Source organism: Eptatretus burgeri, chromosome 8 (assembly GCF_056783735.1).
Source record: "Eptatretus burgeri isolate ZD-2024b chromosome 8, Ebu_testis_v1, whole genome shotgun sequence".
Lineage (NCBI taxonomy): Eukaryota > Metazoa > Chordata > Myxini > Myxiniformes > Myxinidae > Eptatretus > Eptatretus burgeri.
The window spans coordinates 47,363,086-47,385,732 of record NC_140968.1 but is presented as its reverse complement, the minus strand read 5'-3'; the positions used below and the strand labels follow the sequence as shown (position 1 = coordinate 47,385,732).

The 22,647-nt window shown below is 45.7% G+C and overlaps 1 protein-coding gene across 4 annotated transcripts in view; it reads left to right on the top strand.

Moving 5' to 3' along the window:
* The window catches only part of LOC147021673 (guanine nucleotide-binding protein G(olf) subunit alpha-like), a 191,455-nt gene that overhangs the window by 46,852 nt on the left and 121,956 nt on the right, over positions 1-22,647 (top strand). For 2 of the 4 annotated variants that reach the window (XM_085891902.1, XM_085891901.1), the window contains exon 1: positions 7,182-7,591. The exons of the other annotated variants lie outside the window; for them this stretch is intronic. In XM_085891902.1, coding sequence (XP_085748028.1) covers positions 7,456-7,591 — 136 coding nt within the window. In that variant the 5' untranslated portion in view covers positions 7,182-7,455. Of the gene's footprint in view, positions 1-7,181; positions 7,592-22,647 lie in introns of those variants that run through there. 4 annotated transcript variants of the gene reach the window in all.

The window sequence follows — 22,647 nt, the reverse complement described above, 5'->3', positions numbered from 1 at the left end:
GGATCCAATGTACCTTTTGACCCTTTAGACTGCTGAAACCCCTTCGAACTTTGAAGACCCTAAAGACACTGAAGTCCCCAATGATCCAAAAGTGTCCAAAGTCCCAAACGGTCCCTGAGGAACGAATGCACCTTTTGACTCTTTAGACTGCTAAGACCCCATTTGAACTTTGAAAACCCAGGACCCAAAATTACCAAAAGTCCATGAGGACCCAATGTACCTTTTGACCCTTTAGACTGCTGAGACCCCTTCAAATTTTGAAGACCCTTTGAGACCCCCAAGACCCGGAGGTCCCAAAAGCCCCCGAGGTCCCAAAAGTTCCCGAGGACCCAAAAGTTCCAAATACCCCTAAGACTTTGTAGATCCTGTAGACCCTTTAAGGCTTCACTATCCTACCAAAAATCCATTAGAATTCCCATGATTTAAACGCACGCTATGTTAAGGTATATTAAGCAGCTTTATTTGTCCTACCACAGCATGGCATTCTAATTACAAACAATAAAAATAAATGAACTGAAGGACTTTGTATTTCCTTGTCGATTAAATGGATGAATTCAAATCAAATGTTCAATCAACAAAACAAGAAAAAGAGCAATCAGAGATTGCAGACCCTCACCAGGACTTCTTTTGCGTGGTGTATTTTTAATAAAAATAGGTTTTAGGGTAAATCCAATATGGCTGCAAACCATGGGACCTATGATATCATATGTGTGAATCTTTTGTTCCTCATGGACAGTCGGTCATACGTGTAAAGTTTCACCTTGATCTGTTCAGTCACTTCAGAGAAAAAGGTCTTTGAAGGTTTTTAAATAAAAAAAAACAATATGGCTGCTGAATCACATGACCGATGACGTCATGATTTTTTTTTCTTCTGTTGATCATTTTATCCCGAGATGACCCTCAAAATTTTTCATACTGATCGGATGTGACATTCTAAATATGCAATTATGACATCATAATGAGGGCATCAGTGACATCATCAAAAAAAACAAAAACTTATTCCCCATGAGGAGTACTTGCTATGTGCCAAGTTTCAATTTTTCCTTTGGTGCAGTTTCAGAGATTGAGGTCCAAAGTTTTTTTTTTCCCGTTTTTCCAATATGGCTGCCACACAACGTGACCTACGACGTCATAATTATCATTAAAACATTCTACATGAGTATTCGCAGCAATCGTGAAAATGTAGTCTCAATCCGACAAGCGGTTGCAGAGAAAAACACGAAAGTTCTGTGCGGACAAACAAACAGACCCAAATGCAATACCCTATCCCCTGGCGAGGGTAAATATATAACAAAAACAATGATAACATTGCAACAAAGCATTTCTTAATTAACACCAATAATATTTACAACTATCATCATATGAATAGTAGTATCATATGGCAATAATAATAACGAACGTATAATCCCCCTGCTGCCCCCAAGCACATCTGGGCTTGGTGAAAGGCAAGCTAATGCTCAAGCAGTACAGCAGGCAGGTATGCAACAAGGCTGTGAAGGCCAATGAAAATTTGGTCCAGCGGACCAACGGGCCCACTCTTGTTCTAAGTGGCTGCCCTGCTGCAGCAGGCACAAATGGATCCTCCTGGTGAAGGTGTCGATAACTTGGTTGCATTCCTGAAACGGAATAGCTTTGATGTTGGTGGCAATTGCATTTTTGAGGTCGTCAATAGCCTGTCTGCCCTGGTACACTCTATCCTCCCAGTAACCCCAAAGATAGAAGTCAGGTGTGTTGAGGTCTGGAGAATGGGGTGCCCTTTCAATATCTGTCCTTTGAGAGATGAATCAATCACTGAATTTCTGTTGTAGCCATTTTATCAATCTGTTGTAAGTGCGCGGCATGGCCCCATCTTGCTGAAACCATTGCACAGCCCTGTCGATGTGGCGCTTCCTCACTAATGCAACCCAGAACTTATGAATAGCTTTCAAGTCCCATTCAGTGGTTATGGTTACCAATTTGTCTTCTTCATCTTGAAACCAGAAAGGCTCAATGATGCCAGATTAGTTTATGGCAACCCATGCAGTGCATTTCTGGCTGGGCAACGGCCTTTCAGAAACTTCATCATGAGAACTAGAACCCCAGAACACATTTTTAGAGTGAACAAGACCACTTAAAAGAAAGTGGGCATCGTCAGAAAACCACACATCATTCAGAAAATTTGGATCCCGAGACATTTTTTTTTCCTCAAACCATTCACACATCCTCACAAAAAGTTGTTTATCATTGTCTGATCAATTTTGCTTCACCTGTATGTGATACAGGTATATTTTCACTTCCTCCTTCAGAATTCTGAGGAGGGAGGGGAGGGGGTGAAAGGAAAGGAGAGGAGGGGAGGGAGAGTGAGGAGGGTCAAGAAAGGGGGGAGCTGGGAGTGGAGAGTGAGGAAAGGGGATGGGGACGGGGGGGGAGAGCCACACTTCACCATAATGTCGCTATGCACTCCAGGATGTAGGGGTGCGAGGAGGGTTGCAAGTGAAGAGGATGGGGGAGCAAAGGGGGGGAAGTAGGGAAGGGAAGGGGGTGTTTTAGACTTGCATTTGGTAGTGGGACTTGAAGGGAAAATGGGGGGGGGGGGAGCATGGTCCCGTTTTCCGGCATTAGTGTAGGATTGAACGAAATGGGGTACATTAAAACAGCACGTTCAAACATTATAGCAAAACCACCCATCACTTTCAAACAGCACGTAACATTTTAAAGGAGATTATAACGTGGGCTTTCCTTGAGATATGCAACTTGAACTGAGGCTGCCACCATGTTTACCCGCTCTGGAAATGGATCTCTCCGAGGAGGCCACAAACCACCCGGAGACACCCGACGTGCCAAAGAGTGCACGAACCAGACAAACGAACACCCCTCCACCAAGCTCAACCCTGCAGTCCAAACCCTGAAACCTGGCTCAGGCCAAGAGACCCTAGAGCCCATCACACCCTTGCTGCAATGCTTGTAAGCTTCAAAAACAAAAAAAACTACTCAACAAAATTTTGCATGTTGCCTTGGGGTACCCTAACTTTTTGTCAGGGAATCATATCTGGGAGAAGGGGTTCAAGGTGGAAGGGAGACACCGCAATTCTCTCGATGAAAATGTGTATCATTTTGCACCCCTGGTTGTAACCGGTATAACAAATCATTTTCTTATGTAAAGAAAGTTTAAACAACTGAACAGTACATGTTACGGTAGGTTGAAATGTGAGTAAAAATAATTCAAAATGTTTCATTTCACTCATTTTAAGCCAAGGTTTAAACCAAAGAATCCAACACTGGCCTTCACAGTGAAGTGGAAGTGCTTTTGCTTGCATCATATGCAGACATAAGCAGCAAGGATGGTTGATGAAGGTGACGTTAGAGAAATCAATTTCAATAGCGATTCATAGATTGGACATATGCCGATCGATAATGATGTGTTATTAATTTAAACAGCACATGTGCAGACAAGTAATGTAACGAATCATTCTGACTGATGGAAAAAACCCGATATACAAAGTTTAAACAACTTAACAATATGCATTGCGGTGATGTTGAAATCTGAATGAGAATAATTCAAAACTTTCAAAATGTTTCATTTCACTCATTTTAAATGGTTGTTCGAACCAAAGCAAACAACAATAATAGGCCGGAGGCCAGTGGGATCTACCTTGCACCCCCCCCTCCCACTGCGACAATTTTTCACCGATAACACAGTGTACTTATATATCCCAAGTATCAGAAAAAAGATGTTCCCAGAAAAATAACTCATTTGCACTATGCTTCATTAAGCCGTTTCCATTTTTGCATGTAATTAAGCTATCCAAACATTATTCTACATCTCTGACAACAAAGGATATATGTTCACTCTATTCCTTGACCCTCCAAACATATGTGTGGATTCCTCATTTACAAATTTCCATGCACCCGAAGTTGAGATATTTACGAAAATGAGAATTTCCATAATGACGGACCCTAATTAGCATATCAATGCATTTAAAATTATTTCCACTACTTTTACTCAAACAGAAAATAGTTATGTTTCCCTTAAACACCAACAGACATCATAAGTCGCAGCTATGTATTATATCAGGCCCAGGTTATTAATACTATTGATTAATCTGATTTCGCATGATTTTCGAATGATTCATTGTGCTTTGTATTTTATGCTAATTAGCCGACTTAAAAAAATTCTAAAATTTTAATATATTTTTTGCCAACCTGGCTTGTATCTGGCAACACTTAAGTAATGTTTTTTTTTTTTACAAAAAACTGATGTGTGTGGTAATTACAAGGAAAGAAAATGGAAATTCTTGCATTTTTGTGGGAATTATTGTCTTCAAGTCAAATTTAATTAATATGTAAATGCGCTAATTAGCATAAACAAAATACATTTTAATACGTAAATGTATAAGCTTTAATTTGACACCAATTTTGCATGTTTATATTTGACAGAGAAATTGACATTTTGCCGATCTTTGTGAGATTCGTCTATTTTTGATTGGTTGCCATGGAAACAGCTGAATAAAGCATAGTGCAAATGAGTTATTTTTCTGGGAACATCTCTTTTCTGATACTTGGAATATATATGAACACTGTGGTATCAGTGAAAAATTGTCGCGGGGGGGTGCAAGGTAGATCCCACTGGCCCCCGGCCTATAAGCTTTGCAGAAAAGCAGAAGTGATTTTTTTTTAAAATTTTTTTAAAAATTGTGCCATATATAAGCAGAAAGGTTGGCTGATGAAGATGGGTGGCAGGATTGCCTCAAGGTATGCACACTCACCTGCAAGTTGTCTATCCTGGGTTTGAATCTCGTGCCAGCTATAAACTGTCATATCGGTGTTTCACATGCAGGTGAGGCATCAATGTGTGTGCCCGATCCGTTTTAAATGCTGAGGGTCAAGCAAGGAAGCAACACGTACCGTTTTAAAAGTCTTTGGTGCGACTCGGCCGGGGTTCATGCCTACCTCCCAGACTCAGAGCAGATGCTCTGACGATTACTCCACTGAAGCCTTAGAAAATGAATTTACCAAGCCTGGTGTTGGCTTCGTGGTCCGGGTGGCTGGCTTGGGATCTTCGGCTCCTGATTTCGTGCCCCGTTGGCAAGTGAGTTAACACCAGGTGGGGTTGACTCAGCCTGTCATCCTTCCGAGTTTGGCAAAATGAGTACCAGTGTACGGGTATAGGGCACAGCATCAGCGGCACAGCTGCACCCCAACAAAATGAGAGCTACCTGGCAGCCAAGCTGCCATCAGCAAGAAGAAGAATAATAATAAGAATTTATTGATGTAAATGTATGTATGTATATATATATATATATATATATATATATATATATATATATATATATATATATATATATATATATATATATATATATATATATATATATATATATATATACATATATTTTTTTTTAAGGAACATTTTCACTGAGCAAGGCCTGTACCAAGGGTTGTCCCATGCAGCTGTAATCAGTCCAAAGGAAGAAGACAATGTTCTGGTGATCTCTATGCCAAAGAACAGTAGCTGGGAAGATGGTATATCTCATCAAGCAACAGAAGTTTATTGCAGAGCGATGTGTGAAGCCAGAGGCATACCAGTACCGACGATGGCTGCACAAAGCACTGGCTTGAATGAAAACGGTGATTCCATCACCAAGGAAAGTATCTGAAATGGGAGAGGAAGTAGCCAGGGAGGGATGTCAGTGAAGCAGAGTACAGAATATCCCTAAGCTTGGTGAAATTGGGTTGACAGTGTGGCCAAGAGCTACACATAAGCATGGGTTTGCAGTCCAGCATGGTTTTGAATCTTGACCGAGCTATAAACTGTCATCCCAGTGTTTCACAGGCAGGGTGTTCATCAATGTGTCATGTCCCTCAGATGGATGTTAAACTGGTAGTCACATCTGCCAGCGTTAGTTGGTGGATGTTCAAGATCCCACAGCATCCTTCTCGAAGAGAAGGCAAGCTATTGCCGGCATGTTGGACAAATTTCAAATTCCTGCCCGAACTTTAGTCAAACAACAGGCCTAGCCAGCCACTTCATGAAAGACTTGAGTCAAACTTCCACCTGGCTAAACCCCACAAGAACGTGGGAGTAATTGTGAAGAAGTTGGCTGAGGAAGGTGATTTATTTATTTATTGTGGCTGCTTGGCTGCATCAATTTATGGTGACAGCTGTGCCACTGATGCAATGCCTCCTATTACCAGTGTGTGTGTGTGTGTGTGTGTGTGTGTGTGTGTGTGTGTGTGTGTGTGTGTGTGTGTGTGTGTGTGTGTGTGTGTGTGTGTGTGTGTGTGTGTGTGTGTGTGTGTGTGTGTGTGTGTGTGTGTGTAATATAGTATACACTACACAGCGTTAGAGCAACGTTAAAAAATATTTTTATGAACATGCTGTCATTCTGCACGATAGGCTCTTCGGGTTGGTGCACCACTCCATTGAGTTGGCTAGCCTCGGATTAAATCTTGGCCGAGCTATAAAACTTCCATTTTGGTGTTCGGCATGCAGGTGATGCATCAATATGTGTGCTGTCCTTTGGAAGGATATTGATCCGGAAGACTCGTCTGCCAGCACGGGTCATTGGTATGTGTTAAAGATCCCTCGCAGTCAGAGTTTTTCTATGATGACTCGGCGAGTCATCACCGGCACCCTGATGAAATTACAAACTCCTGTCCTTACTGACAAACCACCTGGTATGAAAATCACCAATAAATTCTGTTTTCAACAGGTGTGTATATATATATATATATATATATATATATATATATATATATATATATATATATATATATATATATATATATATATATATATATATGTATATATGTATATATGTATATATATATATATATATGTATATATATATATATATATATATATATATATATATATATATATTTATGTAAATATATATATATAACCTGAGGTGCTTGTCACCGAGTTTAAGATAATTTCTTATTTGTTTTACTTAAAATTAAAAAAAATCTTCAGGAACCTCAGTATTTTCGGCTTTGTTTATACTTCATGAGCGCCAGTGGGAAGATGCTTTCGCAGATCGAATGGGCTCATGTTGAAGCATAAAAGACTCCCAGCTCACCTGGCTCTAGTAGTGGAGTGTAAACGCTGTGTATTTGATCTCCTTTAATTCGCACCTCCCACTCACCCGCCTCTCTCTCCCGGGATAGCTCTCATTAAATCTCTCTCGTTGCGATGTTATCCACGCTCGCTGCTCTGTTTCTCGTCACCTTGTTTTGAGTTCACTGCCCTTCCTACGTTTCTGACCTTTTTGTACGATCCCCGGTGTCCGTGTCATCCGATCTACCTGGTTTACCCACCCGGTCCCTCATTCCACGACACAGCGCGTGGTGACACACGTGCGTGCGCGCATTGTTCCTCGGAGAGTCGGCACGAGCTGGAGGGTCTTGCAGTCCGGAGAGAAGGGACGCCGTTGTCCCCCCGCCTGGCAGGGCGTTTCGGCGCAGTATAGCGACATGGGTTGCTTCGACAGCAAGTCGGACGAGCAGAAGAAAGACGAGAAGGCGTGGAAGCAAGCGAACAAGCGAATCGAAAAACTAATAGAGAAAGACAAGCAATCATATCGCACCACACACCGCCTGCTGCTATTGGGTGAGGGCTTTTGCAATGTGTCGATCGTTTGAGACTTTGGAAGGTTTAACAAAGGGGTGAGTGGGGGCTTTAAAAATGGGAATGAGTGAGTGGGGGTGTTGGAGGGGGGGGATGTGGGGGACTGATGGATAGAGAGACAGAAAAGGAGTTAAAGGAGGAACAGACAGAGTGAGAGAACGAGCGGAGCTGTCTACGGTCCTGAATTGTCACGTCCATAGTCCGCATACCTGTTATGCTTTTTGTATGGCTTATATAGTCTTATTAATAGGTGTAAGTTTAGTAACTTTGAGTTTGCTAAGGTATGTGAGTTGGTAATGAGAAAAATACAAAGTGTAAGTTGCCTCATAGGTGTAAAAAGGTATTGTATACCTGAGCTGGAATCTCGATTTTGGGATGGTCAGTGTATGTTATACGTCATTGCAATGTTCCCTACGCGGCTCTGCAGATCTGCCACCAAAGGTAGACGAAGGTTATGTTTTCACCCCGTTTGTCTGTTTGTTTTGGTTTTTTGTCTGTGGGCATGATATCTCAAAAAGTTGTGTACAGATTTGGGTGAAACTTGGTGGACAGGGTCGTGTGACAAGGACGAATTGATTCAATTTTGGTGAAGATCCGAGAATTTATTATTTAAAAAAAAGTGATTCTTAACCATTGAGAGATGTGGCCAAAAACGATATATATATATATATATATATATATATATATATATATATATATATATATATATATATATATATATATATATATATATATATATAATATGGAGAAGTTAACACAAAACTATGTGGATGAGTTGGTTAGGTGATGAGAACAGGCAGATTTGATATTTGTTAAGGTCCGGATTTCGATCCGACCTATCATTGGGATACAAAATGTAACCTGTTCAGTATGGCGGAGGGATGGGATCCACAGAGTGCCATTCTAGTTAGTTATTTTACTTGTTTTTACCGCTGGCAATAGTTTACTGCGTTCCTCTGCACTGACCAATGAAGGCGAGTGCATGGTCATGCACGGCGAGAACATTTATATCGGAAGAGGTATGTGTGGCTACATCGTTTATATGGGAAGAGGTATGTGTGGCTACATCGTTTATATAGGAAAAGCTATGTGTGGCTCCACCGTTTTACATGGGAATAGATGCGTGCGGCTACACCGTTTATATGGGAATAGATATCTGCGGCTGCACCGCTTATATGGGAATAGTTTTGTGTGGCTCCATCATTTATATGGGAATACATATCTGTGGCTCCACCATTTTATATGGGAATAGATATGTGTGGCTCCACCATTTTATATGGGAATAGATATCTACAGCTGCACCGCTTATATGGGAATAGTTATGTGTGGCTCCATCATTTATATGGGAATACATATCTGTGGCTCCACCATTTTATATGGGAATAGATGTGTGTGGCTCCACCATTTTATATGGGAATAGATATCTACAGCTGCACCGCTTATATGGGAATAGTTATGTGTGGCTCCATCATTTATATGGGAATACATATCTGTGGCTCCACCATTTATATGGGAATACATATCTGTGGCTCCACCATTTATATGGGAATACATATCTGTGGCTCCACCATTTTATATGGGAATATATATGTGTGGCTCCACCGTTTTATATGGGAATATATATGTGCAACTCCATTGTTTATATTATGGAATGAAGTATGTGCTGCCAGATTGTTTATGTGGGATGAGGTACAGTATATGTGCTGCAAAAGTGTTTTATATGGGGAGAGTTAGGTATGGAGAGACCCGTTTTATTTTGGTGTTAAATTGACATTGCAATGTGTAACTGATTTACACAAAATACTGAAGATATTTGGTGTCATTTTAATGCTCTCAGTGAAAGTCAAGCTTGAGGGATTTAATAGTTATTTTATACACAAAACGAAACATTTCTATATCCTTTTGACACGTAAAACACAGAAAAAAATGTACTTTTGATTGAAAAAGTACTGTACAATATTAAATATGTTGGATTTTACATCCTCATTAACGACACACACACACACACACACACACACACACACACACACACACACACACACACACACACACACACACACACACACACACACACACACACACACACCACTCCCCTACCCTGCACCTGTCTTCCCCCATCTCCCCACCTGTTTGCAGGTTGCTACGTTTCCTTCCCTCCTCTTGTTCGTTCACCCCCTTGTATCCACCAGTTAGTCCCACTGCCCCACCAGTTAATTATCTTTTACTCTCTGCCACCTCCCTCTTCCATGAGGCTTTAATATTTGTAAGAACCACAAAAATATTCAGACATTTCTCCACAAATGTATAAACGAGAACATGAACGCTTAACGACTTTCATAATTGTACAACTTGCCCAGGGTTAGATATTTTGTGTGTGTGTGAGTGGACACTGAGGCACACAGCCATGCATAGCAGCACTTGATTCCTGAAGGGTACAATTGACATAACTATATCACAATCTCAGCTTCATGCCTTCAGGGCAGGATTAACCTTTTGTGGCTATGGCTCCAACCAAATTTTGGGAAACATTTTGAAATAGTTTTTTTTTTTTGAAGGAGCATTAAATTATATATCAGACACACCTCCTGATTGTTATGGTGAGCATCGCGGCTGATTGTTTCTCACATGGTAAAACCGCATAATACGCAAAGAACAATCAAGCTGTCTGCCACCCAGATGATTGTTTCCACGAATGCAAACCATTCAACCAAAAGGCAGGTGATGTGATTGGTTGGTAAATCTAAATATGTGGAGTCTGATGAGCACTCCCCTGATCTCCATTTGACATAGTCTTACACCAAAGTTTCACCTCCAACTCAGAAGTCATGAACCTGTGGCTCTGTCAAACACACAAAGATTACATGGTCAACATCAGTTGAACATCAAACGGATTTGTCTATCCAGATTTGGGGTTTATATGTCTTCCTCAGGATGGCATACCAATAAATATCTAACCAATGATGACCACATTCGTCGTTCAAACATCAATCACACCTCCTAGCTGTTATGGTGAGCATCACCGTGGATTATGTCTCACGTGGTAAAATCACATAATCCGCACAGAACAACTGTCAGTCTGCCATTCCAAACGATTTTTCCCGCGAATGCAAACCATTCAACCAGAAGGCACATGGTGCGATTGGTGGGTAAATTGAAATATGTGGTGTGTGATGAGCACTCCCCTGATCTCCAATGGACATAATGTCCAACAACAAAGCATCACCTCCAATCAGGAGGATTCAGTCTGGCGACTCTGTCAAACAGACAAAGATTACAAGGTCTTGGCTTGAGAAGGCTTGCGGACCGCAAGAGAAACGTTGCCTGAGGAAGACTCTCTTTCCTGTTTGTTAAAAAATACGAGAGTAGAGTTTACTCGGACTTTGTCCGATCGGTTGTTTGGCTGTGCTGTGTTGCTGGTTGATATACATATATATATACATATATATATATATATATATATATATATATATATATATATATATATATATCTTCTTTCGGCTGCTCCCGTGAGGGGTCACTACAGTAGATCATCCATATGATCCGCATCGTGATTTGACTTAGTTTTTACGCCGGATGCCCTTCCTGACGCAACCCTGGTCGACTCTTATGACACAGGGATATGGTACACCTATTTTTACCAGGGGCATACACCGGGCCCAGTACACTGGTACTCACTTCGCCGAGCTCGGAAGGATGACAGGCTGAGTCAACCTCCTGGTGTATTAATTCAGTGGCCCAACGGGGCTTGAACTCAGGACCTTTTGGATCCCAAGCCACTGCCCAAACCACTGCACCAACACCAGGCTTGAAAAGGCTTCTATAATGTATGTATGTGTATGTGTGTATATATATATATATATATATATATATATATATATATATATATATATATATATATATATATATATATATATATATATATATATATATATATGTATATTTTGTTGTTGTTTCTCACCACTCCGGGGTGCGAGCGACCGCTTTTCACTAATAGCCACGCGCGCCCACTGGACGTGGCAAACCTAGTCGCAGCTTTCTGATCAACGCCAAAATCCAGCTACGGGTGTGTTTTTAATCACACCGTAAATCAGCCAACTATTCTGTCCACGCACGACAGGGTCCGATCGCCGAATTCTCGATTTACGCAAGTATGCACGCAGACAGAAATGCCAGGGATTTACACCTCAACGGGACCTGCCTGGAAACGAGCCGCTTAAGCAGCTCGCTCCGTTTGCGATTTGCCGAGTGGTGTATATCGCCAAGCCCCGCCGGATGCGATTACTTTATCGGCTCTTGAAAAGCCAGCTAATATCCTGAACACAATACGGCAGCTCAATTGTGGGAAAGGACGCAACGAATAGGTGAACATTCACACAATGACATTTATTTGTCCACAAATAAGCAGTCATACACGTATGCAATCAAACACGTATTCAATCATGTAGTCAATAAAGCAATGCAGGAACGAGCAAGACAAAGAACTACAACTGTTCTATTATTATGTACACAATCACTTCACAGTTCATTACTTGACGGACAAGGCGCCATGACATTCATACAAAGAAAATCCCCAGGAAAGAAAAGGGCAGAACTAGACCTCGTGGGCCTTTAATAGTTCACGGAGCTGTGGAGACTGCAAGAGCTCCGAGAGGCTGTGCTGGTTACCTGCCACCTTTGTGGTGACTCGCTGGTTGACCCTCGACGTTTCGTCGACACGGCAGTTGGCGCTGCGCGATTTGGTTGGCCCTGGCCCCGCCGTGCGGCCTGCTGGTTCGGGCCAAGCCGACGACGCCTCAGAGGAACGAACGGGCCTTTGCTTTTTCGAGAGTTGATGCTCTTTTAAGAGCCCACCCGTTCCTCAGCGTTGGCGACCTCTCTCCGGCTTTCTCCACCGACTCGCAGTTCTGCGTGGCACGGCAGGCTGGCTGCGATCCGAGCTCCGACTGCCCTCCACTGGACTCAAACCTTGGCGGGCTGCTGGCTTCCTCCGACTCGACGCCAGCTCGACTCCAGACTTCCACTCTCTGCAGCTCCCCGACAGACTGCTTGCTTGGTGTTCAGCGTGCCTTTATATGGGGTCCGTGAGTGAGTTTGATCTCTCACCTCTCACCTCTCGCCCCCCGCTGGCTCCGCCCCTTTTGCGATTCTGATCCGATCTCTTCGTGAAACGCGGAGAGAGCGGACGTGGGTGAAATCATCAACCACGCGGACGTTGCAGAAATCATCGGCTCCCACCCCAACGAGGGAGTCCCCGCGTCTGGTGGCAGAGATGTTGTTCGTTGGGATTCGCCGTGGCTGGCGAATTGATGGCGGAGCAATGGAGATGAAGGTCAGGTGATGTTGTGCGTTTGTGGAGATGTTGTTGAGGAGATGGTGAGGAGATGTCGTGGTTGGCGCTGTGGTGGGGATGGTGTTGTTGTTGAGAGGCAGTTGTGGTTGTTCAAATGTGGTTGTTCCAAAACAAAGATAGCAAGAGAATAATGGCTGACTCAAAGATCACAGCCCGGTTACATGAATAAATTCCCTTTCGACATTGGTGGGCAAATGTAATCTGAACACACACTTACTGACATAACTGATCTCTGGGAAGCCTGAATGGTGTTCTGTGAATTTCCACAACCGTAACACTACACCCTCCCCTGTTAACAGACTCGTCCCGAGTCGTCAAATTTTCGTGTGCCTTCATGTGTAACTTCTCCCCTCGTACGATTTCCCTTCGGATCCCTGAGTGCAACATTTGGTGTATCCGTGTCCCAAAAGTAAATAACCTACGGGCTGAGTTACTAACTAAACAAACTCACTCATGCAGACGACTTATCTAATTTGCCGGCGCTATGACAAACATGCAGGGGGAGCAACTCAAGTACAATTTACCTTAACTTACAAATTTTACACTAAACCATGGCCCAGGACTGATGGACTCTGTGGGGAAGAAGGGCATGGCAAAGTTCGTCAGTATTCTGAGGGTGAGTGCCCCCACAGCTGAAGGTCGGATGTCTTCGGGGCCTGTTCAAAAGGCCCCGTTGTCTGTCACTGAACCTTTTTATGTCTTCAGCTGCTGGAGGCAACCCACCCCAACCCGGCATGCCATATGCCATCCCACAGGCCATTTTTCAAGCAGGGAGCCAGGCTGGCCAAATGCAGTCTCTGGCTCATGAAACAAATGCAGGTTTGAATCGGGCATGTGGCCGGCTGCCCAATGCAGTCTTAGGCCTCCCCCTTCAAATGAGCGCAGTGAACACAAAACGGTGCATGGGCTGCACAAATGCAGTCCCCGTGTGCGGCTGCCTGCAGGGCAGTCCCCGCAGAACACTGGATGGGCGCTGACGCAAGCAAACACAAAAAAAATGAATGGTGCATGGGCTGCATCAATGCAGTCCCCGTGTGCAGATGGATGGATGGATACAAAACACGGTGCACGGGCTGCTCAATGCAGTCCTGTGGTGCGGCTGCCTACAGGGCATTCCTTGCAGCTCGCGCGATGATCCTGGCGCACATGGTGATGGATGGTGAAATGGGGCAATGCAAACAAGAAGGGCTAGCATGCATGGGGTCAAGGCAGAGGCAGGCAGATAAGCATGGCGAAGCAAGTCCAGCACAGGCCGCTGTAGCAAAACACAGGCCGGCAGGTGAAGCTGGCCGGCCTCTTGTCTCATTCAAGGAGGTGTGTGGAGGGAGTGCGGTGGTGCCGACTGGTCTGAAGGCGGGCTCGGACATACCCTACAGTCTCCCTCCGAACCTATCTCCTTTGTCTGTCTCTGTCAATACCCACTCCCTCAGTTTGCAAAACACATAATTTAGCCCCAACTTTTTTTTTGTTTTATTTTATTTTTATTTCCTCCATTATAATTCGTCTCCCGAACCCCCTTTATTGTCTCTGTCCGGCTAATCTACCATGTAACCCAGCCTACTCCCAACCGCTATGTTCCCTTCCTGGAGGGGAATAAGGGAGAGCTAGCGTCCTGTCTTGAGGCCCAATGAAGCCTCAGAATGGCCTCCTCAGATCTGAGCGATCTACTTTACTACGGTGAGTCCAGTGGCCCACAACGAGAGCGAAGGGATGGATGGTTACGGAGGGGTACACTTCCCTATCTACCCTAACATTTATTAACCTTTAACTACCCTGTGGCTTTCCAAAAGCGCCTGTCGCTTAAACTATTGGTTCTACCAACCAGGATTCCCGTCGCCTGTGTTGGTGTCCTCATAATTTTGGGCCTTGCCCTCCAATTTTCGTCTCGTGCCCTTGCATGGTCTCGTGGCTGGGACGCGTGGCTCCCTTGGCAGGAACTACCCTCTGCCGATTCTTCAACTATGGCACCCCCGGGCCCCGCGACTGTCTCCGAGCCTACCAGCTCCCTAAAACCTGGGGAGTGCCCTCCCTGGCTACTCCTCCTCGATGCTCACGGGGAAAGCTGACGCCACGGGCCTCTTCCCCAGGTGCCCGTGCCCACGACACTGCCCACGAGGCTATTGGCGCCACGGGCCCCGCATCATGCGGGCCCACCCGTGCCCACTTCGCTATCCCGGCCCCTCTTGGACCCTTGGCCTACCGTGGCCGATTAGCCCGGTGCCCGGGGTACCCACTAAGCGATACTCACCATTCGCAGCCACGCTCCCAGCCGTCAACAGGACTCCTGCACCCCTCCAAATGGGTTTCGAGCCTACATTCCCACCAACAGCAAAATGACATCCATTTTGTCAATTTGCCTAACCCACTAACTCACATTACTCTGACCCCGGGGTCCCTTGAGTGGGAATCACTCCTCCCCCCAATCACTCATCGCACCATGCATACCACATTCGCTCCATACACTCAGGCCCGCTGGCCCTCACTCACTCAACATGTTTCCATTCATTTCATTCCATCGCTGAACTCTACCATTCTTCTTCACTAAAATCCCTCAACTAACTCGTGCTGCCTCGTCATCCCTTACAATATAGCACATCCTTTTAACACTACATAGCTAAGGTACGTCCCCTCTACACACACAAAGTCTGTCCATGTCTCAAAAATCCAAAAATCCCATCTTAAATCTAAACTGCAATCCCTCTAACTAATCCATTCCACGGGCCCCATGAGGACTTGTCCCTGCCCCATGAAGCCGGTCTAACTCAACTAACCCATCCCTTTAACTCGTTCCATTCCTGTGCCCAAGCAAGGGGTCTTCCACCCCTTACCCAGGAATCCTGTTTACCCGAAACGGCGAGGCTTGCTTTTCTCTCTCTTTTTTTTCTTTCTATGCATGCACCAGTGCGGCAACTCGCAACCTGCGCTCTTTCCCCATGACGTCATGGCAGCTGTTCGCGCATCTCGTCCCTTCTCGGAGGTAACATCCGGCAGGGATTCCCCTCCTGCCGGGTTTCCAACCATGCAGCCACGACGTCACCCTGCGCATCCCAAGCAAGCCTCGCGTTTCGAGGGGTTCCCCATGCGAGCACATGTGCTCTGCTCGTCGGAGCTTTACACACACGCTCACCTGGAGAACCCATCCGCTCCAAATTCACAATCCCAATCTAGCTTCTGTCCGTCCGTGGGATCGGCTAACATCCACTGCGTGCGTTTCCGGACCGGATTTCACTCGCGCAGACGCGCACGCGGTGGCATCGTGTGAAGCACAGCACGGACCCCACGCGCGCTGCATGCAAATCCGGCACGGTCCCCAAAACAGCTACGGCCGCTACTCGGCCTTTGTCCTTCGTCTGGTGCTGTCCTTGTCGCCATTCAATACACACACACACCCCTGCGTGCTATGACGCTCACACACCTCGCCATGACACTTTCACTCGGGCACGCAGTTGCGTGTTCCCACATACCGACTGTCATCTTCCTATTATGCCGTGCTCTCACACACGCGGTTCCTCTTACACAAGGCCTTTCACTCACGCACGGTTTCTTTCATACACCGCCTTTCACCCACGCTATGCGCGCGTTTCAGCACGCATTCCGCCACACTCGTAAACACACACACCGGGACAATCACACTGGGGGTTCGCTCTTCCACAAGGGGTCCCAGGGCCTCCATACCCCCCAAGCTTCGCGTGCACCCGTCCACAGCACTCGCCCTCTCTAACTCGCAAAGCTCGACCGGACCCACCTGGTCGTCATCCGCTTCAAGGGAGCATAGCGTCTTCCTCCGTTCCTGAAGGAGGCTATCCGGCTGCTTGCACCAGGTCACGACTCATTCCGCCAGCTCCCCCCCACCCCCATTGTCCTCCACTACCTCCATGTGTGTGTGTGTTCGTCTTTAGTTTCATTCACTTCACCCTCTATCTCCCGTGTCTCTGTTATTTCTTTTAATTCCTGCGTCTGCGTCTCCTCGTTTATTATTTCCATTTCTTCCTCGCTTTCATTAGTTTCTTCCTGGATCTTCGTCTCTGTTTCCTCCTTCGTTCTATTTAATTCAGTCTCGACTCGGTCTATCTCCCGTGTCTCTGGCAATACTTCTATTTCCTTCGTTGTCTCTGTTATTTCCCTCGTCTCCATTATTATTTGTTTCTCCTTTATCAGGGTTTGCCCTAATTGTTGCTTCATCCGACGAGTGGTGTCAATCAAGTCCTGCACCACTAACATTACTCCCTGTGGTGATACCACACATCCCACCTTATTGTGCTGTTCTACTTCCTGGCTCCTTTTGAGTCGTTCTTCCTCTCTGAGCCCCCTGAGCTGTTCCTTTTCTTTCCGGAGCTTTTCCATCTCTGTGGACTCAAATTTTGCTCTCTCCTTGAGTTGGTTAATTTCCAACTCGTTTTCTTTGTGTTTTCTATCCCACCGTCTCTCATGTTCTTCATTCTCCAATCTCATCATTTCCTTCATTTTGTTGACTTCATTTTTTTGTTTCATTCTTTGTTCTTTCACTTTCTCCTCGTACTCCAACCTTGCTTTTTCCTTTAATTGTTCAATTTCAAATCCATGTTCTTTTTGTTTTCTATCCCACTGTCTGTCATGTTCTTCATTCTCCAATCTCGTTGTTTCCTTCAATTGGTTAATCTCCCTTTCCTGTTTCATTCCTTGTTCTTTCACTACTCTTTCTTGCATCTCTTTCTTTAATCTTTCTTTGGCTTCTAGCTGTTTGATCTGCACAGTGTGGTTCCTTAAAGTTTCATTCTCCGTTCTCTTTCTTTCCTCTCTTAACATCCTCAGTTCGTTTTGTAATTCTCTCTCTCTCCTTTGGTGTTTCTGTAACTCAGAAGATTTTCCCCATAATTCCTCTCTCAATGTGCATGCTTCCTTCCTCATTTCATTCATTCTCTTCCTCATCTCCGCACCACTTTCCAATGCTTCCCTCCTCATTTCGTCCATTTTCTTACCGTATTCCTTTAGGTGTTCCTGCCATTCCTTTTCTATTTCTATCTTCCATTCTAGGCTTTCTCTTTCCTGATTGCCTTCTCTTACCTTTTCCTTCAGATGTCTCAATTCCAAATCGTATTTCCGTTTTTCCTTTTTCATTCTTTGTTTTCTATTCTTCTTCCAAGTTCTCTCTATCCCGGGAATTACTAATTTGCTCTTCCTCTATTCTTTCGTTCAGTTCACTCTTCTCTTGTTCCAACTCATGGGTACTCCACTCTACGTTCCTCATTTCTCCCTGTAGTTCTTCAAACTGTCTTGACTTTTCCAACAATTCTTCCTTCTTTTGCTCCAGATGTTCCTCTCCTCTTTTTATCTTCCGTTCTAGGCTTTCTCTTATCTGATTGCCTGATCTTACCTCTTCCTTCAGTTTTTTTTTAATTCCAAATCATGTTTCCGTTTTTCCTCTTCTAGCTTTTTTCCCCATTCTTCCTCCAATTGTGCCCGAAGCCCACCAATGTTTGCCTGCCTCGCCTGCCATGACCGCGTGGTTTGAATCGTTGGTTGGGAGCCCCCGCCTTGTGTCGTGCCATTCATTGTGCTATTAATAGCAACCTGCTCCATGTTGTGCTGAGGTGCGGCCGCGCCGCTATTTTGCAACTTTGAGTTTGTTTGCCGGCAAAGTTCATGCTCAGTATATGAGGGTGAGCGCCCCCACTGACTACAATTCGTGGTGGGGTTATAAAAAGAACCGTCCCGGGCCATAGATCCAATATCAAGACACATTCCTAAACCACCCTGCGTCTGCTTGCCTTGCGCTGCCATTTTGCATATCGGTATAAAAAATTTCCACGCTCGGAATTTGATGGAACCGGAGGGTCGCCTCGCACACCCTTGATCCGTTTCCATTAATTTAGTGTGGAGACGGAGGGGTTTGAATCCCACTCCTGACACCAGTGTTGTGGTTTCTCACCATTCCGGCGTGCGAGCGACCGCTTTTAACTAATCGCCACCGCGCGCCCACCGGACGTGGCAAACATCGTCGCAGCTTTCGGATCAATGCCGAAATCCAGCTACGGGTGTGTTTTTAATCACACCGTAAATCAGCCAACTATTCTGTCCACACGCAACAGGGTCCGATCGCCGAATTGTCGATTTACCTAAGTATGCGCGCAGACAGAAATGCCGGGGATTTACACCTCAACGGGACCTGCTTGGAAACGAGCCGCTTAAGCAGCTCGCTCCATTTGCGATTTGCCGAGCGGTGTATATTGCCAAGCCCCGCCGGATCCGATTACTTTATCGGCTCTTTAAAAGCCAGCTAATATCCCGAACGCAATGACGGCAGCTCAATTGAGGGAAAGGACGTAACGAACAGGTGAGCATTCACACAATGACATTTATTTGTACACACGTAAGCAGTCATACACGTATGCAATCAAACACGTATGCAATCATGCAGTCAGTAAAGCAAGACAGGAACGAGCAAGACAAAGAACTACAACCGTTCTATTATTATGTACACAATCACTTAACAGTTCATTACTTGACGGACAAGGCGCCACGACATTCATTCTAAGAAAAACCCCAGGAAAGAAAAGGGCAGAACTGGACCTCGTGGGCCTTTAATAGTTCACGGAGCTGTGGAGACTGCAAGAGCTCCGAGAGGCCGTGCTGCTTACCTGCCACCTTCGTGGTGACTCGCTGGTGGACCCTCGACGTTTCGTCAACACGGCAGTTGGCGCTGCACGACTTGCTTGGCCCAGGCCCCGCCGTGCGGCCTGGTGGTTTGGGTCTAGCCGACGACGCCTCCGAGGAACGAACGGGCCTGTGCTCTTTCGAGAGTTGATGCTCTTTTAAGAGCCCGCCCGTTCCTCAGCGTTGGCAACCTCTCTCCGGCTTTCTCCACTGACTCGCAGTTCTGCACGGCAGGCTGGCTGCGCTCCGAGCTCCTACTGTCCTCCACTGGACTCGAACCTTGGTGGGCTGCTGGCTTCCTCTGACTCGACGCCAGCTCGACTCCAGTATTCCACTCTCTGCAGCTCCCCGACAGACTGCTTGCTTGGCGTTCAGCATGCCTTTATATGGGGTCCGTGAGTGAGTTTGATCTTTCACCTCTCACCTCTCACCCCCGCTGGCTCTGCCCCTTTTGCGATTCTAAATCCGATCTCTTCGCGAAACTCGGAGAGAGAGCGGACGTGGGTGAAATCATCAACCACGCGGACGTTGCAGGAATCATCGGCTCCCGCCCCAACGAGGGAGTCCCCGCGTCTGGTGGCAGAGATGTTGTTCGTTGGGATTCGCCGTGGCTGGCGAAAAGATGGCGCCGCAATGGAGATGAAGGTTAGGTGATGTTGTGCGTTTGTGGAGATGTTGTTGAGGAGATGGTGAGGAGATGTCGTGGTTGGTGCTGTGGTGGGGATAGCATGGTTGTTGAGAGGCGGTTGTAGTTGTTCAGATGTGGTTGTTCCAAAACAAAGACAGCAAAAGAATAATGGCTGACTCAAAGATCACAGCCCTGTTACAGGAATAATACCCCTGAGACATCGGTGGGGAAATCTAATCTGAACACACACTTATCGACATAACTGACCTCTGGGAAGCCTGAATGGTGTTCTGTGAATTTCCACAACCGTAACAATATGTACATATGTGTATATATACTGTATATTGTTGTAGATGTCCCGTCGGCGTGCGAGCGACCACGTTTAGCTAATAGCGGCCGCTTCGCCCACCGAACGGACAATCTCGTCGCGGCTTTCCGGATCAACGCCGGAAACTAGCCATGGGTGTGTTTTTAACCACACCGTAGATAAGCCAGCTTTTCTGTCCATGTGTGACAGGGTCCGATCGCCAAACTATCGATTTACCTTAGTATGCTCGCAAACAGAAATGCCGGGGATTTACACCTCGACGGAACTCGTACGGGAACGAGCCTCTTAAGCCACTCGCTCCGTTTGCGATTGCTGAGTGGATTATCGCCAAGCCCGTCGGACCCGATTTTCTTATCGGTTATTAAGAAACCAACTATTTATTCCGATCTCAATACGGCAGTTCAATGAGGGAATGGACACAACGAACAGGTTTACATTCACACAAGGACATTTATTTGCACACATATACGATCAAAGAAGCAATGCAGATATATACAAGCATGCAATGAATGGGGTTATGGACAAGACGTGAGCAAGACAAAGACTACAACCGTCTACTTATTATGTACAGTCACTTGCACTAAACAGCAGTTCCTACTTATTAGACGGGCCCACAGACACATGTACGCACACACACACCCAAGAAATGGTGGCAGAGGTCTTTAATAACGAGCTCCAGCTCGGAGGACAGGTGAGCTGAAACCCAGAGCCTATCTCGAACCTCTCCACCTCGTGTGGTCTTCAAGTTGTTCGAACCCGGGTTCCAGCGAGAGCGAGCTGGATCCAATCGCCGTGAGCCGCAATCCTTCCCAAGCTCCCGCGAATCCTCCCGCGCTTCTCAACACGTGCTGGTCAGACGAGGCACCGATCCTTCCCGTCGATGCGCCGCTTCCCCGAGGAACCACCTCCAAGAAGAGGCCGATGAGTCGCACCAAGCCGGGAACCAAAATGGAGAACAAAGAGCTCCACGAACCAAGAAGAAGAAGAAGCCACCACTCGCAGCTCGAGCGAGCGACTGGCTCAACTTCCTTCCAAAACAAAGCAGCTCGAAGCAAAAAGCTCTCCCGAGCCAAGCAGAAGTGGAAGCTCACTGAACCACTAAAGCAAAAAGCCTCCTCCCGAGCCAGGCCGCAGCCGAAGCTCCCTGAGCCAGCCGAAGCAAAAAGCTTACGAAGGCCTCAACCCTAACGCAAGCCAAGCAGGACCCGACGGTCTGCTGAACAACTCCCCTCAACTCCCTTCTCCAACTCAGCACATGAACAAAGAAAGGATATCTTCCTTATCCTCTTCCGCCCTTCCCCCGCTCACGGCGGGACTCATGACTCATGCCCCCGTGATCCATCTCTCGCTCAGCCACGGGTGGGAGGGAGTTGTTGACATGAATCACAGGATGGCAGAGTTCTTCTTCTTCTTCGCAGAAGAGAGGGAGAGATGTCTCCATTGTTCGTTCCCTAACTATTAAATCGATCTGCAGCGCATCGAATCAATTTCTGAACATTTAAACAATTAAAGGTGAGCGATCTCGGGAACAAACACTCATCGACATCGCTGACTAAAGGAACCTGTATGTTGGTGCAATCTAATTCCAAATTTGTAACAATATGTATATATACTGTGTATGTGTATATATATTTATATGTGTATATATGCATATATATGTGTACCGGGCGTAGTGGCGTGCGCCTGTAATCCGGCTACTCTGAGGCTTGGGTTGGAGGATCGCTTGAGGATGGGAGCTCTGCGCCGGGCCACGCTATGAGAGGGTGTAGGGTAGCCTGGAATCATGGCAAAACCCGATCCTTATCCCTGTGTCGTAAGAGGCGACCAGGGTTGCGTCAGGAAGGGCATCCGGCGTAAAACCTGTGGCAAATCATTATGCGGATCATAACGGATGATCCGCTGTGGCGACCCCTAACGGGAGCAGCCGAAAGACGAACACCAACATATGCATAAATATGTGTGTGTGTGTGTGTATGTATATATATATATATATATATATATATATATATATATGGAAATATATATAATTATATATGTATATATGTATAGATAGGTATATGTATATATTTATATATGTTTATATATATATATATATATAT